At 51.7% G+C, this 24,742-nt stretch overlaps 1 protein-coding gene across 2 annotated transcripts in view; it reads right to left on the bottom strand.

Moving 5' to 3' along the window:
* Window positions 1-4,557: 4,557 nt before the first annotated feature.
* Window positions 4,558-24,742, bottom strand: part of Dnajb6 (DnaJ (Hsp40) homolog, subfamily B, member 6) — a 58,535-nt gene continuing 38,350 nt past the window's right edge. For both annotated transcript variants that reach the window (XM_005414101.2, XM_005414100.2), the window contains 3 exons: window positions 23,988-24,058; window positions 9,254-9,460; window positions 4,558-5,925 (listed from right to left, as the gene is read on the bottom strand). In XM_005414101.2, the coding sequence (XP_005414158.1) occupies window positions 5,843-5,925; window positions 9,254-9,460; window positions 23,988-24,058 (361 nt within the window). In that variant the 3' untranslated portion in view covers window positions 4,558-5,842. The remainder of the gene's footprint in view (window positions 5,926-9,253; window positions 9,461-23,987; window positions 24,059-24,742) is intronic.

Below are 24,742 nucleotides of genomic sequence, written 5' to 3'. Positions count from 1 at the left end.
CTCTTCAATCAGCCTCTGGTAATATATCAAATGTCCGATTCCACAACTGCTTATGGTAGCTATAATACATCGTTACGTCAAATTTTAAACTTTTAGAATATTCATCTGTGTGCTTAAAAGTGATAATAAAAATATGGTTTCACAGCTATTACCAATTCATTCAAGGGATCATATTTTATGAAATACCTGCTCGCCAAAGACTACAATTTACTTTTTACAGCTTTGTTTAACGATCTGACATCTGAGATGTTCCCTAATTAGTTCCAACTCTCTTAAACTGGCTGTGATCCATCTAACCTGTACCCAAGAGCCCAGGCTGGCACCTCTGGTAAATCCAGAGCTGCCCAAGGGGAGACACGCACAGAGACCCGACACTAGGCAACAGGCTGAGAGCGTGGTCCTACAATTCCGATCTGCCTCCAGATACGGCGTGCAGATATGTAAGCTCTAGAATTTATGCAAAAATAGAATACCAGGAATCCCCAGGCAGCCCAGGACCGAAATGCAAGCGGCAGCCTAGCTCCTCGCAGAATGTGTTCAGCAACCAATCTGACTCTTGGGTTTATTTCCTCCAACTCGTGCAGCACTTACAGCTAAGTGTTCGTCAGTGCGGCTAGAAATTAAGCAACTCGATTTAGGAGTACACAAAGGGTGGGAAGATGAGTCTTTTTCTGCGTATCCACTTTCGCTGGGTCCCAAGACTTTCTGGCCGGATAATCGTCCCACGCAGCCGCTGCAGTGTGCGGCCCCTTCGACAGCAGCGTCCCTGCGCGGCGGGTGTGACGGGGTCCACACACACACACACACACGCACACGCACACGCACACACACACACACGAAGCTCCACTCTCGCGGACTTGCGCACCGTGCTCGCTGCTCCGTTCCCACGGCCGCATGGCGGTGCGAGCTATCCGAGCAACACGCCCTGCGCGAACGCGGTACACGGATCCGCGAGCACTGCGGGGCTGCGCCTGCTCTTCGCGCCGGCGGGGGTGCAGTTCCGAACCCTCCCGCCGCGCGGAGACGCTGTGACCTGCGCTCTCCTGGCTCGGGCGCACTTCCCCCACCCGGCCCGCCCCGCTCCGCTCCCGGCTCCCTAACGACCTGCGGAAGGGACATGTCTCCGGGGCGCCCCCCCCCCCCGCCCGGGTGGAGGCGGTGGGTGCACCAGGGGCCGCAGGGACTCACAGGCGACTCTCGGCAGCGGGGCGGGGGACGCGGGCCCTCCTACCCCACGAGGGGCCGCAGGCTCCCGGGTTCTGGACTCTTCCCGGCGGAAGTGCGGGAAATCGTAAGCGCTCCATGCTGCGGCCGGGGAAAGCGCGAGTCCCCGTTCGTCACAAGTGTTTTGGGCCCGCGAGCGCAGAGGAAAGCGGTGCTGGTTTTGTCGCGGCAGCGTGTTCCCGAGACTCCTTCGCGGCTGCTGGCGAGGCCTGTGCCTGGGGCCGAGCGGGAGCTGCTCGCCGGCAGCACGAGCGAGGGGAAGGCAAGCGCGCAGGCGCGCGCCCTCCGACTCCATTCAGCGTGGCGAACGTGAGCGCAGCGGGCCGGTTGACCACTCCACCATCTGGGGCGGCGGGGGCGATGTCTGTGTGCGCGACTGCATGTGAGCTGGCATGCTCGTGCGTGTGCGCACGCGTTCACGTGGCTTGTGCATGTGTGCACGTGCATGTTCCTTGCGTATTTGTGTGCATGTGTGTACGGCTTGTGAGCCTTGTGTTCGTGTACTGTATAAATGTGTGCACACTTGTGTTCCTTGCATGTTTGTGTACATGGTTGTGTAACTGTATGCACGTGCTCGTGCGCTTCTTGCATGTGTTTCCTGTGAGTGGTGGTGTGTTCGTGCATGCCCGCGCGTGCGGCTCCTCCCAGCTCGGTGTTGGGAGGTGGCCTGCTCAGCCGCGTTTCCTTTAATGGAGGCGCCCTCCTGTGGCCACTGGCGACATTGCACCACAAAACACCACCTTCGCTCCAGCCTTTTTTGTAACTTGGGTTTTCGGTGAAGTAAAAATTTCTACTAATGTACAGAAATATTTAGCAGCTCTTCACAATTTATTTTGGGGCCAGGTGTGGTGGCACACACCTGGAGTCCCAGCTACTGGGAAGACTGAGGCAAGATTGCTTGAGCCCAGGAGTATGAAGCCAGCCTGAGGAATTAGCAAGAATGCATCTTAAAAAGGAAAACTAGGGGCTGGGGATTTAGCTCAGTGGCACAGAGCCTGCCTGGCAAGCGCAAGGTCCTGAGTTCGATTCCCGGTACCGGAAAAAAAAAAAAAATAGGTCATTCAAAAAGGAAAACTAAATAAATAAAACAGCTGGGACTCAGGTGCGGGGACCCACATTTCCAGTGGAAATGAGTGCAGCTGGCCAGGGGGCCGGTGTCCAGCTCTGAAGCAGTTAGGGAACAAGGTCCTCCTGCCTCTCCCAGCCACCTGCTCAGGGCTCCAGGCCTCCAGGCCTCCAGATGCATCACTCCCGTCTCTGCCTCCAGGACATCCCGCCTCAGCCTTAATCTCTTCCCTGGTCCCACGAGGCCATGCCAAGCAGGACACTGCCAGCCCACGGCAGAGCACAGGCTGTCTCAGGTGGGCTGCGAGCGTGGCCGCAAGCAGGTGACAGTGGTCTCCTTGGGGAGCCACCGACAGCCTAGTGGCACCGTGTTCCCCTGCCTCTGTGCCTGCCCTTGCCCTCTCCCAGGGACAGCCCACGCACACCAGGCCCTTCCTGGCCTCCCAGGGTCTCATGGCACACCTTCCCAGCGGCCTGTCCCTCCTCCTCCCTCTCCTGCCCCTCCCAGCTCATAGCCGGTCGTGAGGGGGCAAACGCTCCTCACTGGTTATCCCTGGGTAGCCACCACTACCCTGCTGGGGACACCACCCTCAGCTGGCAACCCCGTCCCCTGGGAGCCCGGGCCCCTTGTTCTATCAGCGGAGCCAACAGCAGCCACCAGGGCTCCCTCAAGGACCGCTTCCTCAACCTGATCCCCAGGCTCACGGGAGTCATGGCTCCGACCCCGACCAGTGCAGAGCCCAGGGGTACCTCAGGGTGACCACTCATGCAGGGCATTCGCCTGGTCGCGGCTGCCCCCAGGACTGCACTGATCCTGGACCAAGGTGTGCGGCACCAGTGAGGACACAGCACCAGGTCCAACCGAGTGGCACAGATTCCCAAGGAAGGGTACAGGCTCACATCTGGAACCCAGACTGCATGGATGTTAGGTCTCCTTCCACGTGATGCTGGCACACTACAACCTTTTTTGGCAACAACAAAAAAGCCACCTGCTGGGCATGGTGACACACATACCTGTAATCCCAGCACTTGGAGGCTAAGGCAGGATGATCATCGTGAGTTCGAGGCCAGCCTGGGCTACAAAGTGAGTTCAAAGACAGTCCAGACTACATAGCAAAACCAAGTCTCAAAAAGGAAACCCCTCACCACCCCACCAAAAAAAGCCACCTAACTGGGGCGTGGCTTTGAATCCCATGGCTCCACTTGCTGAGATGCTAGACTAAGGCCAAGTTTGCCAGTGGGCTGTGCCCATCACCTGGCTCCCTGGCATCAGGTTGGTCCTGCAGCTGGGACATGAGAGCAGGGGCCCGGAGAGGGAGCCTGGGGACCTTAACACAAACCATTCTGTCACTTGCTGCTGATGAAGAAAGCATTTCCGTATGTTCACATTTCCTGATCTGAAGTGGGCTGGGCAGGGCCGAGGATATAGTTCAGTGGCATAAGTACCTGCCGGGCAAGCACAGGGTCCTGAGTTCAATTCCTGATACCAAAAAAAAAAAAAAAAAGATTGAAGTGGGCTGGGCAGCCCTCACACCCTAACAAGGGAGGCGGCCAGGCATGCCCAGTAGGCTGCAGGGGCAATGTGCAGCCCCTGCCACCCAGCACCGAAGGTGACGAACACAGCCGAGGACAAGGCACCCAGCCATTGCTCCACCAGCCTCCAGCAGGTTCCCACAGCCATCCACAGGGGACAGAGACACAGCCCCACCGGTGGCAAAGAACAGGCCCGTGCTGATGCTGCCCTGGTGCCAGGCGCCTCGTCTCCTCAAGGAGTGGGGCACGTGCTACGGACCAGTCATGCAGCAGCGGACACAACCCCTCCCTGCCACTGGGCGAAGAGCTGCCTCAGGCCGCAGCTGACCCTGGCTGTCACTTGACACAGATCCCAGCTGCTCAGGTGAGGACGTGTCGTAAGCAGGTACAACAGGACTGGGTCACCCTGCCATGCAGTGACCAGCCTCAGGAGGCGTGGGCTGCAGGGATCCACCCCACCTTGGTGACACAGCAGGGCCTACAACTCACCTCTCCAGAGTAACTAAGTCACATCTCACAGGAGCCTGGCCCTCAGCAGCCCCTGCCAGGCCGAGCAGGAACCTCCCCTGGCTGCCAGGTGTCACAGCCAAGCTCCCAGGACGACCTCTGCATCAGACAGCACCCCATCTTCTGCCCCCAAAACATCATTTTGTCTTGCATGGGGGAAATATGGAAGGAGATCTTTAATTCTTATAGAACAGTATAGTTTACCAGTACCATGAACAAAGCAAGAGCTGGACTCAATCACACATTTTATTTACGTAGGTAGCATCAAAGCACATTACACCTCAGGGCGACAATTTCCACAATAAGCGGTCAATCCAATTCACTCTCCACCCAGCCACCCGCACCACCTCCCACCAAACCAAATGAACAGCACATCTGCACGACCAGTTTGAAACCACAGGTACTCGTCTCAGGCTTCCAAGCTGACAATGCCGCATGGGTTACGCCAGGTGTTCCCGGCTTTAGTGCTGCCGGGTTCGACTGCAGCACTTTTAACCACATCAACGCTCTTTTCTGTGCCCTCACTTCCCAGAGGGCAGAGGAAGCAGCATCCCCAGGAGGAACACGCGGGCCGGAACTCAGGGATACCAGAAACCTACCTGCTGCTCAACAAAAACAAAAGGCTAACAAGCAACACATCATGCAGGTGGACCGGTCACGGGCAGCCGGGCAGAAGCTTGAGGGAATAAAGGGGCTTTTGTAGGGCCAATGTTTGCAAACTAAAATGTTTAGTTCAATCTTGTAGCTCAACAGCTGATTGTGTGTGTGTGCATGTGTGTGCGTGTGTGTGTGCGCGCATGTGTGTGTCCAAGGCTGTGCTTAAGTAACCAGCCTGGTTTTTCCCAGCATGATAATCCTGACCTGCAAAAGCCAGAAACGGTTTTGCTGAGAACCTATCTTACTTTAAAAAAAAAAATCCAAACTACAAGATTTAGCAAACACTAAACAATATATGGAGCTGACTTTGGACTCTCTGGAGAGAACTGGAACTAGGGCAGTAAATACAAGGAATGCTTTTACATCTGCAGTGACTCACGATGGTCTGTGTGTGGTCGGAGGGCTCTGAACTGACAACAGCGTGGAGCCGAGAGCAGTCGCAGTATCCAGCTACGCTGCAATGAACTGCACTCTAATTTCAAACACTGGCGCTGCAGAGAAGGAGCGTCACCTCCAGACCATGCCCACTCCCTGTCCATCCCTTACTGTGCCCTCATGGCTACAAAGCCCTCGGGGAGAGGCTCGGTATTGGTGAAGCTGAAAAGAAAGAGACGGACTGCTCACAGTTAGAGGAAAGCGCTGACGGATTTAGTGCCAGGGAAAAGCGGAGTCAGGAAGTGGAGCGTACCCCAAATGTCTACCACGCCACCCCTGGTGTCACCTATCTCGAGGCTCCTGATCCTATGACCCATGAGCACACATCCATATCCTGCTAAACGAGGTGGCCCTGGACAGCACTGAAAGTAGCCACTACCTAGCGCAGGCCGGCCACCCGCGTCTGCCGGGCAACTCCAGCCTAGTGGTTCCCTTTGGTCGGCTTCTTCTTCTTCGACTCCTCTCTCTGCTTCTGCTTCTTCCTCTTGCCACCTTCTTTAAACCCTAAGGAAACACGGCTTGTGAAACACGGCCATGGGAGCTGGGCAGCCGCCAGCACCTCCCCACATTGAGACGAAAGCGAACACGGCCTTCCTCAGTCCATGTCCAGCCTGAGTGGAAACTGCACACTGAAACTCTGCCATTGCTCCAAGGTCACACACACACAGGGAGGGAGGCATGCATGCCACAGCCGGGCCAGGAGGCCAGCACCATCAGGGCAGGGGCTTCACCTGTTCTTGGCCTCTGCACCTGACCTGTTCTTTGTCACCCACTTGCTCAAGCCCCCAGCCCACCTCTGCTGGAATTTCTTGCTGTGGGAGGTCACTCTCATGGCTCAATGTCCCCCATGAGGAAGTATCTCTTGCTTTCCCTCTGCTGTGTACTTAAAGCCAATGGCTGCATGACCTACTTGTCCAACCAAAGCCAAAGGAGAAATACTCACCCTCTGGATAAAGCTCCACTTTCAGCTCTTTAACAACTGCCTAACACCCCTCCACCCCCCCCCCCGGGGGGTGGCTGGGCAGGGCTTGGGGCTGAGCCCAGAAACCCAGCCTCTTCCAGAGTATGGGAAGGTTCTCCCCAGAAGGCTACTCAGAACTTGAAGCAGGGACACATCTGAGCGTGCACAGGGTTAGTCTTCTTAGGAGCAGGCACAGGACTGGGGAGCTAAGGGCAAGCTCAGCGCAACCTCTAGCCGCAGCTCAGGACACAGTCCTGGCACTCAGGACAAGCAGCTCTCTTCAGACACACATAGAAGCTGAAGGATCCACTCATGCTTTCACTCATAATCTTTTTCACACTGAATAAATTTCCCTTTCTAAGGGTCACATGTTCCAGACAGGCCTACAGTTCGTGGAATCCACAAATGCAAAACACTGCGAGGCACTCTCCGAAGTTTCCCTTTTGTGAATGCTGGTTCCACCTAAGAACCTCTACCCTCCCCAACAGGCACAACAGGTGTTAGGGGAGGTCTGCAGTGCAAGGGCACAGCACAGCCAAAGAGAAGCCAGGCTGGGGACAAAAGCTCAGAGTGGCAAAAGCAAGCAAGCGCTCAGCATGCAGGAGGCCCTCAGCTCCATCCCCAGCACCACCATTTTGAAAACGGCCAGTGCCACGACATGAAGCCACACTGTGTGCCCCCACATCCCCACCTCTCTGCCCAAGTGCTGATCCCTCCCTAACTCTGGGGTTACCTGACACCTCTGCTGCTGCAGCTGTATCTGTATCCGGGACAGACCCTACATGTGCAGTAAATTGTGAGCTTGATCCAGAAAACTCACGTCTGGGGTGACAGACGCAGGTGCCCTGTGCTGGCCCCTCCGGGTGACTTGCAGGCTCAGTGTGGCCCACGGCTGAGGCACAACGCGGGGGTCCCTAACACTTCTGGGTGATGTAGGTCACGTGCTTCTTTTTAAGAGACTAGCTAAGACTCCCCAGTGCACAATAATGGCACCGCAGGACTTCCAGGAGCCATACTGGGGCACGGGGAAGGAGCCTGGCAGGCCGCCTAAGCCTTCTGTAAATGGGATTTTGAAGCCAAGGGAGTCCATAGGAGCAAGGTGACCAGGGTCTGCCTGCTCTTCAGGCCCAGGGTGCCCAGGTCTGCAAAGGCCATGGGCAAGCTGGAGATAATCGCACTGGTAAAGAAAGAAAAGCCCACGGGTGTCGTTTGGGTTTTTTTTTTAATTTTTTTTTTTTTTGTCTTTTTGAGACAGGGTCTCCCTATGCAGTTCAGGCTGGCCTTGAGCTCACTTTGTAGCCCAGGCTGGACTCGAACTTGCAATGATCCTCCTGCCTCAGCCTCCCGAGTGCTGGGATTACAGGCGTGTGCCACCACACCTGGCCCGTGGGTGTGGTTTTACTGCCCAGAGCACAGTGGTCACTTGAGTGTCTAACTGCAGTTTATTCCCGGATGAGCCCGAGAACCCGCTTTCCTTCTGCAGGGAGGTCTGAGCAAGGCTCCCTACCAGGGCATTCTTGCAAGCCCTCACAGCACCAGCCCAGAGACAGCCACCAGGGAAAGCGCCAGGTCCCACAAGAACACAGGCCGCTACGCCTGCCCCTGAAGCAGGATCTGCTGGCTCCCCGGTTAGTGACCTTTCCATGATCGCAAATGCCAAAGCTGTGAGATTTGCAGGGAAAGAATCATTTTTCAGTTCTCACTACGAACTCCTACTTTCCTCGGATGCCTCTGCAGTGGCGGGAGGCATGGGGAACACACAGCAGTCAGCGCAGCAGACGGCAGAACCTCAGGACCAGGGTCTGGCCTATCTGAAGCTAAGCAACCTCAGGCCAACTGCACCTGCACTCCTCACTCTGGGGCCATGGGAAGTGACACAGTGCCTTTCCAGCTGTTTACACTGCCCTTCACTCAGGGAAGTGGAATCCACAGGCTGCTCTCATCTGCACTTCATCACACGACCCTTTGCAAACTCTCAGACCACTCAGGACCATGAGTGGACTATGTTCTAGGGAAGCTCTGCGAGCACGACTTTCTGGATGCCAGCACAGGGCAGCCAGGCGTGCCCTCAGCTCCTGTGACACCTGCCTGTGGGCGGGCTCTTCCCATCACCTTCTTCCTGCTCTCCTCAAAGCCCAGGGACGCTCAACTCCAGCAGAGGAGACCTAGAACGGACTGTAGGCACTGACCCTCGGAGACAGTTCTGGGAAAGCAAGGGTGCACCTCAGCCTGAGTGTCCAGCTCAGAGCACCTCAAGAGCATATCTGTGCCATCCTGACACGGAACATCGGCAGCCTCCCCCACATGCACCTGGCTACACACAGTAGGAACTTGGGGTACAACCCCACAGACTATAGCGACCTAGGTACACCAGATACCCACAATTTCCTGGGGAGCTCACTCGGAGACCAGAGGGAAAGGGTGGAGCTGGGCCTGCACCCTAGCTGTCACTGTGGTACAGCAGGGTGTGCCCGCTGGGGACCTGGCTGGCCAGCCCCTACTCTGCCTCCGAAGGGAAGCTAATGCAGAGGCAGACATGGCCATGGGTGCATGAGTACAAGTGACAGACATCAACCCCTAGTTCACGTGACAAGGAGCAGCGCTGAGGTGACGCTCAGACAACACTCGTGCACGTCACGGAACACGGGGACCCCGCTTTAATCATGGCAAGCTTTTGGTGCAGCAGCTCGGGGGGGAGCGTGGGCTCAGGCGCCACTCGACCTGCACCTCTACCTGAGGGCCTGGCGCCTGTCCCTGTCCCACCCACTCAGGTCAGGATGCAGCAGCACAGGCGTGATTTCTGTCCTCGCTGTCCTGGGTGTGGGGGAGGGTCATGTGGGGGACGCTCCACACCAGGTCCCCTCTGCACACCTGCTGAGCTCATGGGGGCATCCCAGCTGCCGGGGACCCGCGGCCTGTCCGGCTCCTCATCCTCCTCCAGCACGTAGTGTGGCGCGGACCTAGCCATCGGGGTGGGACGGGGTGGCTTCGGTGGGTGGGAGCTGGAAGGCTGGGCCGGCAAGGCATGCTGGCCTCTCCGCATGCGCTCCTCGGCGAGGGCATCCTCGTCCGCCACACCTGAAAGGACATCATGGAAAGAGCCGTGAGCGCCGCCCAGGTGGCTGGCTCTGGAGAAAGGATCTGGAGCAGAAGGGATCCAGATCCCCTCTACCTGAGGCACTATGGCCTAGCCCTCATTTTCAGCAGGGAGAGAAAACAGCCCCAAGAAGAACATGTCCATCCAGGCTGCTAAATTTAGGAAGTGGCGCCGTCCCCACACTGCAGGGCACACCTGTAACTTCCCAAGGCACAACCAGGCACCATGCTACACAAGCCACGGCTGGCCGGCCACCCACCTTCAAGAGGATGCTCAGAGCCAACCCACTGCGTGGCATGCCCCAAAGGGAGCCAGCAAACCTTATCCACCCTGTCCCTGGGGCCTGTGCCCGGGCACCCAGGAGGGAGCAGGTGGCTTATCGGGAAACTATCCCCCGATTCCAGCACCTCTCATCCCTGAGGAGGTCTCCTGGTCAGGCCTGTGCCCAGCACACTGCACAAGCTCCCAACACACTTGTTTCTTAGTACCAATAACTGTTCTTACCAGTCTTTTGAAAGTCATATGCAAGTTCTGCACACTGGATGGACACCAGGAATGAAATACAAAGGCAAGGCTTACTGGAGGGTTTCACCTGAACTGCCAGGTGGTTTGAAGACAGTCACAGATACAGAACTTATCCCCAAGTGTGAGCGGAAGGTGATGGGATACCCATCCCTCCGTACCCTCTACTCCTCCGTGCACCTCTTCCCCATGAGCAGGTGTCTTCTGGCACCATCCACACATCACATCACAGCCCCAGCCCAAAGCAAGAGGTATCAAAGGGCCACCTTCCCTTTCAGGGGTAAACTGAGGCAGGCAGTCATCCTGTAAGCTAGATGGAGCATTTACCCACTGGAATGCAGGAAAATACATGCAGGTGAAGTATTTTTACAGGTGTCATCCGCACCCCACTTAAGAGGACCTGGAGTCATGGAGGTTCCCACCTAGCTCCCCTCAAGGTTTCGGCCCTGGAGACCTCAGCCAACCTTACCCCCAAGCAAATAACTGGGGTGACTAACAACCTGGGCTACGGGCTACGGCCTACGGCACAGAGCTCAGCAGCCCACTGCCCACTGGCCACTGGCCCTGGCCGAGTCTCCACTGGGCAGTACTCATGCCTCATCTTACACGAGCAGCCGCCCGCCCCCAGTGCTTTAGAGCCACTGAACCCAACCCCTGAAGGGCAAGTTGGGACTTCAGTAGCCAGCATCACCACCCCACAGCTCTCAGCACCTGCAGCGGGGGCTAGCCACACAGACCTGGACTCCAGGGGCTCCCCTGAAAACAGGCACATGTGTGGGTATGCCCCAGCCCCAAGCCCCGAGCCCCAATGGCTGCAGATCAATGAGGAAAACTACCCAGCACCCTGGGAATCACCATCACTGCAGGAGGGCCCCTAGAGGACAGCAGCAGGCAGGCAGGCTTGGAGCAAGCCCCAAGATCATGGTGGGGAGCAATCAGGGGCTAGTACCATCCCTGAAGAGTCTAGGAAAGGACAGCCAGCAACAAGCTCCCTGGCCTGCGAGCCCCAAGGACAGCAGGCACACACGTGGATGTTACACTGGAGAAAGGGCGAGAGACCATGCCTGCTCATCTGGCCACGCCCTGGGGCTCACAGGGCTCTGGGAGACATCTCCAGCTGCCCTATGGCAGCACACTGTCAGTGGGCACCATGACACACATGAGGGACTGAGCATGCAATCTGGACTCATGAGTCTGTAAGAGCAGGAAGCCAGGCACGGACTCCAGACCCTCCGAGGTCAAGCCTGCCCAGCGGCTGGACAGAACTGCCCCAAGTCTAACCCAATGTGTAGAAAGCATACTTTCCAACAGTAGAGTAATGTGAGAAAAAATCATGGCTTCAGGTACACAGCACCCCACACTCCCTGCGTGTCCTGGCCTCCCCTCACCTCACTTACCTCCACGGCTGCGGGATAGATCCCTGGCAAGCCCCGCACCGAGCCTTTCCAGCCTTCTCCAAGCACAGGCGGGGGTGCGGCCTTGCCATGTGGTTCAGGGCGAGCTCTCCAATCACCTGCACTCCTGTCCACACCTGCAGCTGCAGTGCGGCAGCAGGCGTGACCGCAGCGGCCCCACTCCAAGCGTTCGCCCCATACCCTATGGACCCAGTCATCATCTACAATCAGTCTTTAGAGACCCAACATACAAGTTAGAATGCCCGAGTGCCTTGCATTTAGGAATATCACTGGTCCAGTCTGTGGAGGGGAACTGGCTCTCTGGATGGCTGGCTTGCCCACCAGGGTCCCTGGGCCTCACCCACCAACTCTACCCAGGCCAGGCTATGGAAACTCCCACTTTCAGAGTATGTACCACATGTTCACAGTTTATCTAGAAAATGAAACCATCCCCAAAACACCATGAACAGACACGCTCAGTGTTGAACATTACCATCACCTCCTCAGAACCCCACTGCACGAGGCCCCCTTCCAAAGCATGTGCCACCCTCATGTGCAGCAGGCGTCGGGGACACCTGCAGGCCACTGCTTAGAGCCCAGGAGGCAAGTGTTCCCCAGAGTAGGAAGCTGCAGGTCCTTGGAGGGGCCCAGAATGGGCAGCAAACTCAGACCCTGCAGCCTCACCATAAAATCTCTCCTCACCCCACCTGCCCTCTCTGGAAGAGTGGCTGCCCCTGCTGCAGCGTCTCTGAGGGTGGCTCTTGCTCCCTGGTCCGTGCATCAGGAAGGGGGAGGAGCCAGCGTGAGGGCCACTGGTCTCAAGTCTCTATGGCGGGACACTCGCGCGTGGGCTCACCCACACAGCCTGCATCCTGAGTGGGCCGCACAGTAAACCTAAGGCCAATGTGTGTCCACAGCGAGCTCAAGTACACCCTGTGTTACACAGAGAACCTGTCTCAAACAAAGGAAAACAATCCACGTTAACAAATAAGGTGACTCACGTGCATCAGAGTTCACAGCACTACCGTGGAGGGCGACCTGTGACGTGAGAACACACTGAGCACTGACAACCCCTTCGTCACCCTAGAGAAGCAGTTCCCCTCAGCTCAATCCCAACATGACGAAGAGGGTGCAAAGCCTTCCTGCCCACCTCCCTAAACACCCAGGGCCATGGGTCACACTGCACAGGAGCCAAGCGACAGCCCTCCTCCAGAAAGAGCCTGCATGCCCTGCAGACAGCATGCCTCGGCCTTTGTTCCCGGCCGGCTGAGTGAGGCAGGCCCAGGGCTCCACCACCAGGAGACCTGCCACCAACGCAAGTGGCGGCACCACACTCAGGGCCTCAGGGCTTCAGTCTGGGGTGTGGGGTGCTGAGACCTGCTCACCGGAGGCAGCTCAGAGGACCAGATTATTTTTTGTTCACCACTTGGCAGTCACACCATGTGCTTTTCCAATGACACCTCAGCTCCTGTGGACAGCTGCTTTCTAAGTCATGGCAGCCTCTCCCCAGGGAGGCCCCCAGACTGGGACTACCAGCAGGTGTGCCCAACACAGGACAGCACGTGAGCTGTGACCACTGACCACATCCAGACGTGTGTATCCTGACCTGAGCCTCCTCAGGCTCCGTCTCCTTCAATTCACTTCACAAAGAAACTGAAAAAGGCCAAGTGAACTGTGTCAAAAACAAATGCACCGGGCGTGGTGGTACATGCCTGTAATCCCAGCACTCGGGAGGCACAGGCAAGGGGCTCATTGCAAGTCTGAGACCACCCTGGGCCACACTGGGAGCTCAAGGCCAGCCTAAACTCCCTGTCTCAAAAAGACCCCAAAAAATTAAAAAATTAAAAAATGCTCTTGGTAATCAGCACAATGAAAACCTGAGAAACACTCCTCAAACGCACAAGGAGAGCTTAGTTTTAGCTCCTGGTCTCCGAGGCTTCAGTACAGCTGGCTTGCTGGCCCCACTGGGGCGGGTTTGAAACCTCTCAGAAGGCAAAAGTGAGGTGGAGAAGAGTTGCTCACCTGCTGACAGCCAGGTGGCGGAAGGAGCGAGCCAGAGCAGACGACCTGGGGCCCAGGTACGGTTTCCAGGGCAGAGGGAAATCCTGCCTTCCACCAGGCCCCTTGGTTCCCACCACCTCCGCTGTTTAAATCAGAGCCCTCCTGTGAGACTTCCAAATCTTCAACACCGAAACCCTTGGGGCAGTCTCAGATGACAGTAACAATACCTATGGCACATAACTACTGCACATTTCTGCAACTGAACGAATGAATGCTTAGGAGCCTCACTATAAATTTAACAAACGCAACACTCTCCAGCATAATACTTTAAAAGCAGGGAAACCGTCCGAATGAGACTGAGGAGCATGGCTTCCCTTCCTGGTGTGGTGTCACCAGGTGGGAAGAAGGCACATGGTGCGTTTGCAGAGCACAGGTTTCTGCAAATCCCCAGAACCCTGGGCTGTTCCCAAATCAGCACTCAACTTTACAAGGTTTCTCATGAGGAAGCCACGAACAACTCAAACCTCCTTAGGAGTTAATGTGAGCGCCTCACCTGAGGCCACAGGTGCCACTCAACACAGCCTAAACAACTCCCCAGGTCAAACTCAAGGAAGTATGGGTGGCCACCTCTGCCCTGCGCACACCTAACGTTCCAGTCGAAAAGTTGCCTATTTCTGCATCTGTAACCTTGGTGAGCTTCTACGTGATGCCACAGCACATCAGTTCTCTTTACCAATTTAGCAGGAATAGTTCAATTTTGGTTTAACCATTATAAATACTAATCAGTTGTTAAAAAAGAAAAGTCACTGCTAATTCTATAACCAGATAGTTCACTGTTTTGGTACAATCTCTGCTGGTACAAACTTTCTCCTTTTTGGGGGGCGGGGAACCCGGGGCCCTGCATGTGCTAAGTGCATACTCCACCACTAAGCACTATGTGCGTATTAACTATTAGTACTTATAAACTACTAAAATGGAGATTTGGTTATAAGAGTTTCCTTTCCTTTTGGGAAACTCAAAATACCCAAAATCATCCTGCCTTACAAAAGCAAGTCCAATGAAATTAATGAAAAAGAACAGAAAAACACAAGATCTGCCAGAGTCCCCAAACCAGGAACTGAGATCATCTGAAAACCATCACAAGAATGTGCAGCAGCTGTCACATGCGCACGGTCTTCACACTGGAGGCCTGGGCTCCCAGGCTGAGTCCTGCGCTGATGTACACGAATAAAGACTTCCCCAGATAAACACCACTGAAGGCCTCTGCCAGGGACGCTCCTTTTATTCTCTTCGGGGTTGAGAGAAGGATCTGTCCCATACTGAGGCCATGAATCCCACTCTGCTGGTCTGTGACACATACACTCAAACTGCCTGCTGAACCACTGAAGCCCAAGCCTGAAATTACCGAAGACACCAAAGCTCATCTTGCTCCTACACTTGGCGCAGGGGACAAACCTAGGGGTGCTCCCCATCCTTTGTATTATTGTGAAACAGTGTCTTTCAACACTGCCTCAGCTGGCCTCCAACTTGTGACACCCCTGCCTCGGTCTCTCCAAGTAGCTAGAATTACAAGCACGCACTACCACACCCAGCTCCGATTAATTTTTGATGGCTACCTGTAAGAGTGGCTTCTGGGAGCGGAGTCTTAAAGACAGATTACAATAGCTGATTACAAGGAGGGAAAGCCCAATGGCTCTGGCTGGGAGCCATGCATCACACTACCCAGAGGCCCAGGACACAAAAGATTCCTGGGAGCCCAGCGGACACACATCTTAGCAGGTGAATGGCTGGGTCTCCATCTCCCCACAGGCCTGCCCAGTCGGCACTCACAGGGCACCACGAAAACACCCAGTGCACACTGGAGTGCAGTCTGGGGTGGTCAGTCAGTCACCACAGACACATAACCTCAGTCCTGCTGGGGACAAGCAGCACAGTGCTGGTGCCACCCTGGCAAGCTCAGCAGCACAGGCACCAGGCTCCACCTTACCCTACACCCAGCACAAGGCCACAAAAGGGGGCTTCTCAGCAGCACTGGTGCAGGGCAGTGGGGAGACACTTACCATACTCAGGTCCTGGGGAAACAGCCCAGTGGCAGACCACCTGGAGCCCCAGCCTCAGAGATCTGGGCTGGGTCTCCCTCCCAGGAGAAAGGTCCCCAACAGAGGTCACCACACTGTGAAGTAGGAAGCCACAGCTGCAGGCGGGAGTCCAAAACCTCTGCTAACAACAAGAGGCCTTTCCTCCTGAAGAGCAAAGTGTATGGAGAACACTGACAATACTGGGTCCTATGCAAGGGAAGACAGGTGGCTCCTGCACCACCTACAAGAGCACTTGGGAGCGGGACATCCACACCTACTGGGGAGGCTGAGGCAGGAGGATCACACATTCAAAGCCAGAATGGGAACTTCAGAAGACCCAGTTTTAAAACTGTCAAGTGGGGGGCTGGGGATTTAGTTCAGCGGCACAGCACCTGCTTGGCAAGCGCAAGGTCGCAAGTTCGACTCCTGGTACCGGAAGGAAAAAAAAAAAAAAAACTGTTAAGTGGGACTTGGTGTGGAGGTGCATGCCTGTAATCCCAGCATAATCCCAGCATTCAGGAGACTGAGGCAGGAGGATCACCATGAGTCTGAGGCCAACCTGGGCTACACAGTGAATTCAAGAGCAGTCTGAATTACACAACAAGACCCTATCTCAGAAAGAAAAGTTGAGGGCCAGGAATAAAGCTCAGCGGCACAGCGCCTGCCTGGCAAGTGCAAAGTCCTGAGCTCGATTCCCAGTACCAAAAAAAAAAAAAAAAAAGTAAAGAGGACTGGGGATGTAGCCCAACAGTCAAGTACTTGCCTATGTGCAAGGCTTGGGTTCAATCCCCAACATAGCAATGGAAAGAAAATACACCTATGGCTACACCTCCACCAACCCTCCAGAAGGTAGTGGGGAATGGGACAGTGTGATGCTGAAAGGTAAAACCACACAGAATGCCAACACAACCACTGTTTCCGTAGGGACTCAGAACAGTAACCACCACTCCCAAACAAAAGAACAAATGCAGACAACAAGAAGGAGAATCACAGATTGGCCCCAACCAAGTAGATGGGATGCTGTGAACACTTTCCATAAGGGCTGGGCTCCGAGTGCAGTTGTGGGGAGCTTGACTTCAGGGATGAGACTGCCACACAACACAAACACAAAAAAGAGGGCCCTAATGAATCAGTTAAGTAAATAAAAAACCTTAAGATTTTAAACCCACATGAGGCTGGGTGGGGTGGTGCATGCCTGTAATCCCAGCACTCGGGAGGATCCTTGTGAGACCAGCCTGGGCTACAAAGTGAGTTCAAGGCCAGCCCCAACTGCACAGTGAGACCCTGTCCAAAAAAATGATTTTAAACCCACAATGGCCCACAAGTTACAACGGTTTCCCTCCCAACGTTTTAATTTCCTTTCCTAGTGCTGGGAAACGACAGAGCCTGGGAGAAACTGCACTTTAATTCAGACTCTGGCTCTTTTCCTGGCTGCGGAGAGGCAGCACCATCCTCCCCTGAGTCCTGCAACTATGGAGTTAACAGCCCACATATTATACCACACTTGCTGCTGAGCCAGGTACTATGTGAGTCCTGACTTTCTGGTATCTGCAACTTAAAAGGAGACTACAGAAAGCAACCTCCCCTCCCTCCACGCTCTGTAACACGACAGACGACTTAAGAGGCGAGAAGAAACTCATCCTGGGTTGGGACACCAGGGTGGCTCCCAACCTCTCCAAAGACCCAACCCTGCTCCTGAGCCTCAGCGGCCTGGACGACATAACATCCAATGCAAAACCATCATCAAAAAGAATGTGACATCCACTTGTATTTTTGTTTCCAATGGGAAGACAAAGATGGAAAAACTAAATTGGTACTTTTAATGAATATAAAGCAAGCAATTTCTAGTCTTACTCATTTTCAGAAACCAATAGCATAATCACACAGTAAAGCACTAAAACCAGCCTCTGAGAAATGAGACAAAAATACTTGTTATCAATTTTAGTGATAAGAGAGGCTGGGGATATAGCTCAGTGGCATAAGCGTCTGCCTAGCAAGTGCAAGGTCCTGAGTATGAGTATGGTACCACAAAAAAAAGTATTAGTGATAAGAACACCAAGGAGAAAATTTGTAGAAGTCAAAAAAGATTAAAAAAAAAAAAAAAAAAGTGCTATTTCAAAATAAAAAACAAGGGTAAAAAAATAATCCAAGAGTAAAAAAACCACTAGCTTCATAAGGGAATTTTCTCCTGGCTACGCACAACAGCCAGGTCCTCCGGACACAGGGACACCACTAAGCAGCATGCAGTGATGGACTCACAACTCAGCAGCCTCACAAGCTCTGTGGAAAGTAAGATTCAAGGCAAAGAGCGAGAAAAGAGCTGGGGTACAAAGCGACAGGAGAGCACTCTGGCATGTGTGAGGACCCCAGGTCCCATCCTCAGCACTGGGCTGAAAGGGAACACAAGTCCACCACACTGTCCCTGGGTATCTAGTCTCCCCACATTAATCTGTTACGGTAAAGCACCACCCTTGAGTTGGTGGTACACTGCATCACAAAGTACAAGAACAGTCACCAATGAGTCTGCTGAGCCGCTGCCAGCCTTGCAAGTGACCCACTGATGGGAGTGAACCACACAGAAACAAACCCAGAAGACAGAAGAAGGCTGGAGACAAGAGCTGTGGACAGCACGCACTTGGTGCAATGCTGGCGAGAAGTCTGGGACAAGGCCGGATACCCTCAACACACACACAATCAGACATGAACACACGAGGGAAAGCCTGGTGGGCCGCTGCAGGAGGGACAGCACCCCAGTTGTCAGACCCACACAGCACAAGGCACAACCAACTGCAATCACTCGACTTCCAGAAGCTGATCACATTGCTCCTATGTGTGTGTGTGTGGGGGGGGGATGACAGGGACAGGACATGTTATTTTCTGAATGGGAGGCTATCAGGAAAGGGGGGTGGGTACTACAAGGGGTTGTCTAACAAGTACCTAACTTACCCAGGTCATTTTCATGACCTTACCAAGTTAACTCCTTAACACATAGTTTGATATGGTTTTCCTAAACAAAAGCAAGAAAGCAAACATACAACTAAATAAACAGCCAAGAGCGGTGGCAGGTAGGACAATCCAAGCACTACAGGAGGCTGAGGCAGGAGGATCCATTTCACCCCAGAATGGGCAACTTAGTAATACTCTGCCTTAAAAAAAAAAGGGCGGGGGCGTGCTGGCAATTTAGCTCAGTGGCATAGCGCCTGCCTAGCAAGTGCAAGGTTGTGAGTTCAATTCCCGGTACTGGGAAGAAAGGGGGGGGGGGGGAAAAGGCCTGGGGATGTAGCTGAGTGCCAATGCAGAGGTTTATATAAATCTCAGTAACAGGGTCCCACCCCCAAAGAAGGGCAATACCCAAACATTTGATGCTCAGTTACACTTCTCTTTATTAAAAAGAGACTCCTGCCAAAACAATAAAAATAAATAAAAATAAAAAGACTCCTGCCAGGTGTGGTGACTCACACCTGTAATCCCAGCACTCGGGAGGCTGAGGCAGAATTGTTTCAAGTTCGAGACCAGCCTGGGCTACAAAGTGAGCTCAAGGCCAGTCTGAACTGCATGGCAATACCCTGTCCTCAAAAAAGATCCCCCCTCAAAAAAAAAGACTCCAAAAATGCAGCTGACTCTAGTCTCTTGAACCTACGGGCTGTCGATTTTTAAGAAACCACGAGGTGGTACAACGTCCCCTTGTTTTACCTTTGAAAACCAACTGTGGCTCAGACTGTACCACTGAGCTCTATAACTCATCACCCAAGTCCTCAGCAAAGCTAAGAACAGCACACTCAACAGCCGTGAACCAGGAAGTAATGAAAACGCGAAGTCATACTGCAGATGTAGCTCAGTGCAGGTGCACCTGCCTACCAAGGGGAAGCCTGGGTTCCACCCCAGCAACAAAAACAACAAAAGTCATCCACCGACCCTCAAAGCTGGCTCTTCAGTGTCCAAAAGGAAAAAGCGAAACCAGTCTGACTCTAAGGGGTCAAGAAACAGGGAGGAGGAATAGTTGTAATTCAAGCAAATATAGGACAGTATTTGTATGCATCATGTGACATGGTAACATTACCTAACACACACGTACTCGCCCCTTTTAAAGGTTTCAAAGGATAGCAGAATCTCATGGCTATAAAACTGGGTGATACAACTTCCTCTTCACCACACACTACCAAGTGTCTGAACTGACTGAACGCAGGCTGTGCCTGAAAACCTCCAGAAATGGTTACGCCTTCCTCTATCTTACACCTGAGCACGAGAGCTACTAGCTAACCTCTTCACTACTGACAAGCAAGAGCAAAAACAGCAAGAATGAAGTATGAATTTGTTGGAAACCACCACGAAGCGGCTCTGAGTAGAATGTAATATTAACCAATTGGTTTTGTATGTTTATTTGTGACTCATCCGAAGCTTAGGTACCTTGTCTGGAGATGAGCATCAGACTCATAGTACGTAAACCACTATGAGTCACTGGTCATCGCTGAGGCCTGTGAAGTGACGCCTCAAAGGACAAGATAAGACCACAGCTGAGGATGTTTGGCTCCAAGCCCAATTAACTTAAAAGGAGACTGCAGCTGCAGGCCTAAATGCCAGCCTAAAGATAAGGTAGTTCTCCTGACTGACATGATTTATTACTTGGGAAACTATTTCCCAAAATCCTGCTAGATCCCTGTGTTTTCTTGAGTATCCTCCTTCTTTATCTGAAAACCTAATAAATACTGGCAGCCCAGAAAAGTCTCTTTCTAAATGCAGAGAATCTCGAATTCTGTAAAACAGTTAGACCCTCCTGGAGCCCTACAATCATTTCAATTGTCTCATTTATTTAAGCCTTCACCATCAACTTTTTTGGGAGATTAGAGGCCTGATCAGCCCACAATAACTAAGGGCTTTTAACCCGATACAAATCGATGCTAGACCCTCTAAAAATAGTTCTTATACAGTACTTTAAAAAAACAAGCTAGGAATAGTGGCCTGCACCTATAATTCCAGTACTTTCAGAGGCTGAGGCTGGAGGATCACGAGTTTAAGCACAACTGGGGCAATTTAGGAAGACACTATCTCTAAATTTTAAAAATGTGGGGACTGGGGAGCCCAGTGCAGCAGTCAGGATGCACCTCAGTGCAAAGGCTCAGTTCAACCCCCCAGAAACGGGGGTAAAATAACACATGACAAGGAAGACCAGATCAGTGTTCCTGTATTCCCTGGAAAGGTTAATGACAGCTAGTAGGCAATCAGGACAAAATAAGCAGAATTTTAAAGCTTTTATAAACAATAGATAGAAATTAAAACTGCTGCAAAGATGATTATCCACAATGTTCTTTAAACGTTACCACCAACGAAGCATTTTTACTTCAAGCTAACCCTACAAATTTCTGCAATCTGCCCTTTGAAGTACTCCCCAGAGGAAGGTAAAACGCAGTTGATGCCAGAGTTTCCATCCTTTGTATTAGAACAGCTACTACTGAGCTTTCAAAATGAAACCTGGAACCTTGGGAATCTTTGCTTTACATTTTGTAAGGAAACACAGGGAATAACAAACATCAGTGAAATGAATAAAACCCACCGGGAGAAACGACAAGGAAGAAGAAAACCAAGCAGAGATGAGACAACACAGCAGGCATCCACGCAGTCCTCGAGCCCAGGCCTCTTGCACGGATGCTGGAACAAAGCATGAACCTGTAAAAGCAGCTCCCAGCCAGAGCTATGGGCTGGGTCGGTCTTCAGCACGAGTGGGTAAAGCATACCCAGGCACAAGCAGCTTCCAGCTTCCTGTTTCTGATCAGTCTACAAAGAGACCTTTAGAAACACAGACAGCAAAGGCTCTGTCAACTTGCCCACGCTGCAATTAGACGCACTTCCCAGTCACAGCGCTTTCTTCCCCACACAAAGCAGGGCCATGTCTCTCCCAGCGCTTTCTTCCCCACACAAAGCAGGGCCATGTCTCTCCCACGCTGCTTTCACATGCTAGACTCAAGGCTCTGCAAATGTGATCAGAAATCCAAGAAAACACACCTGACAACAAGTTGTGTACTCTGTCAAAAACTTGGTAACATTCCATCAACGAAGACAACACAATGGTAAGCACCCATCTGTGTGCTCGCCTGACGACCCAGCGCCTTCTGCTCTAACACCCAGCCTGCTGCTTACTGCTGGAGCTTCACCCAACACTTAAGCCTGCAGCACCCAGCCCAGAGTGTTCAAGGAACTGTGCAACCGGGCAAAGTGGCACAGACCTGTAATCCCTGCACTTGGGAGGCTGAAGGAGGAGGATCACTTTGAGTTTGAGGCCAGAGTGCAAGGCAGTCTGAACTGCACAGTGAAACCCTGTCTCAAAAAGACCAAAAAGAGGACCAGGGATACAGCTCAGTGGTACAAGCACCTGCCTGGCAAGCTCTAAGTCCTCATGACTTCCCCCGCCAAAAAAAAAACAAAAACCAAAAAAAAAAAGCTGTGGGTAGTGGTGTACATCTTTAATCCCAACACTTGACAGGCTGAGGCAGGAGGATCACTGCAAGTTTGAGACCAGCCTAGGCTACAAAGTGAGCTCAAGGTCAGCCTGAACTGCATAGGGAGACCCTGTCTCTAAAATTTAAAAAACAAAAGATAAAAATAAAAAACCAACAACAACAAAAAAAAAACCCAAAGCTGTGCAGAACCAAAGCTATGGCAAAACACTTGTCATCCTTCTGTCTCTTCAGGTGACAACACAAGACTTCTCTAACAAATGGCTCACCTGGTCCACTCATGAAAAATACCAACCTCCAAATCCATGAACACTTCTGTTCTCTCTCTGAGGAGCTCATTCAGAAATGACAAGGCAAATACTATGCCAACACACACAACACGGGCTTTTTGGTGCTGACGCTCTCATCGTGAGGCGAACGCCCACAGCCTTCACGTGCCATGTGGCCACATACCTAATACCCACCTTATCCAAGGGCAGCGTCACACTGGACTCCTAATGCAACACTTTCAAATCCCCATTTACTGCTGTCTGTATTCAAATTGTTTCAGCTACCTCAGTTAATTTTTGCTGCCTTGTTTTTCAAGAGCCTATAAGGTTTTTTTAAATGCCTTCCCCTTGCTTTCAGAAGCAGTACACCATAACAGTACCATGAGAAATTCCCACCGCACCCACCTGGACAGTAGTCAGGAAGAGCCATATCCTGCGTATTTCCAAAACAGGGCTGAGGGAACAGGGTGGACAAAGGGAACTCATAAATGTAATTAACACCCACTTTAATATTCTGTAAAATCCAGCTGGAATCCTAGTTGCCAGTGGTCATCATGAAAAGATCGTGAAAAATTTTAGAGATCAAAACACAAACATCTTTATTTTTACTAACTTCTTAATCATTCTATGTCTTTTACCATGCATATTGTCCTTACATGATCTTACATCAAATATATCATTCAAGAAAACTAAAACAAAACTTTTAAGAATGAAAATTTTCACAACTGTTTCAACCCTTCCCCACAGAAATGTTATCATTCTAAACGTTTAAAACAGACTGGGTGTAGTGGCACACGTGGGAGGCTGAGGCAGGAGGGATTGCTGCAAGTTCAAGACCAGCCTGGGCTACAAACTGAGCTCAAGACCAGCCTGAACTGCATAGCGAGGCCCTGTCTCAAAAAAAATAAGTAAATAAATAAACTAAACTGCTGAAAACAACTGCTAAATCATTTGCAAATAGGCAAGTCTTCACGTGCTCTCCACAGAACTCACATCCAGCACCTGCCTGAATGATAAACAAAGCACTGGTGAAGGGACCCCACAAGCTCAGGCACAAAACACACAGACACAAGGAGACTGCAGACCCCACTCCAGAAAGAATGCACCAAACACATTCACATTTATTTTCTTTTCTTTTTTTAAAGCAAATGACAAAGACCCAGTTTACCAGCTTTTATAAACCTAAGCTTAACATTACACATTTAAATAATCGTCAAAACTTTACTAAGTTGCCAGCATCCATGCACAACTAGAAAACATCCTTAAATTTGTACTGAACCAGAAATGTATTACCATTAATGCATTAATATCTTCCATTACTAAATACTGAAAAAAATGGAAATTATTTCTGTGGAGAACTCATCCTGGCAATGTTAGCTTCACAGCAGGCGGACACTACTTGGCTCACATTTCAAACACAATGAAAAGCAGATCCATGCTGGTGTTAAGAGTACAATCTTGTCCTAGCACTACTCAAGAGTCAAGGCTTACCTTGGATCACGTTTAATAAAAAAGCAAAGTGCATACAGAGATTACAACAATTTTAAAGACAAAAAATGGTCCTACTGTGTGGTCCCAACAATAAACTCAAAAGTCTATGACAAAGAGGGGCTCCGATGAGCTGTTTATAAATACTTTAGATTAGGTACAGTTATACTGAAAGTTGAGTTCGTCTGAAATCTTCAAAAAAATGTTCCTGTTAATCCTCAAATGGTGCTTGTTATACTTTAACATTTCTGTTAAATGCGTGCGTCGAGTTACTTGTTATCCAAGCGTAGCAGCTGCTCCTTACCATTTATCGTTAAGGACTTTAACTGTCCATCTTCTTCAACTTCTACTCTCTCTTGACCATTCTCGACAATTCTGCAGGATAGAAGTTGTTCAGAAACCACTTTTATAACGTAAACATTTATTTAAATGTGAGAATATTTACATAAATAGATACACATAAAAATACATGGGAGTATTTTAAAATACACAGGCGCTAAAAAACGACAAAAACCAACCTATTACCAAAATCGTTCTCAAAATCAACTTACTCTGACAAAGTAAGTTTTGTCTCAGTGACTGCAAAGTATATGGAGACATAATTCGTTCATCAGAAATAGCTGGAGCCAGCAACACAGCTCAGTGGCACAGTGCTTGCTGGACACACACAAGGCCCTAGGTGTGGTGCCCTATGCTATAAACTTTTTTTTTTTTTTTTTTTAAGACAGGGTCTCACTATGCAGTTCAGGCTGGCCTTGAGCTCACTTTGTAGCCCAGGCTGGCCTCGAACTTGCAATGATCCTCCTGCCTCATCCTCCCGAGTGCTGGGATTAGAGACAACCGAGCCCAGCTTCCTATGCTGTGAATTTAAAAAATAATGGTTTTACTATTAATGATTTTAAATTTTACCATTCCTAACAATATGGCAGAACCTTATTGCATGTTGTTACATATTAAACATAGCCATTATTTCTAATAAATTCACATTAAGTATTTAAAAAGGAAATGCTTGCCAAGCACAAGGACACATGCCTATGATCTCAGCCACTTGGGAGGCAA

The sequence above is a fragment of the Chinchilla lanigera genome, unplaced genomic scaffold, assembly GCF_000276665.1.
Source record: "Chinchilla lanigera isolate Chin_1 unplaced genomic scaffold, ChiLan1.0 scaffold00178, whole genome shotgun sequence".
Classification (NCBI taxonomy): Eukaryota; Metazoa; Chordata; class Mammalia; order Rodentia; family Chinchillidae; genus Chinchilla; species Chinchilla lanigera.
This window is presented reverse-complemented; position numbering and strand designations above follow the sequence as displayed.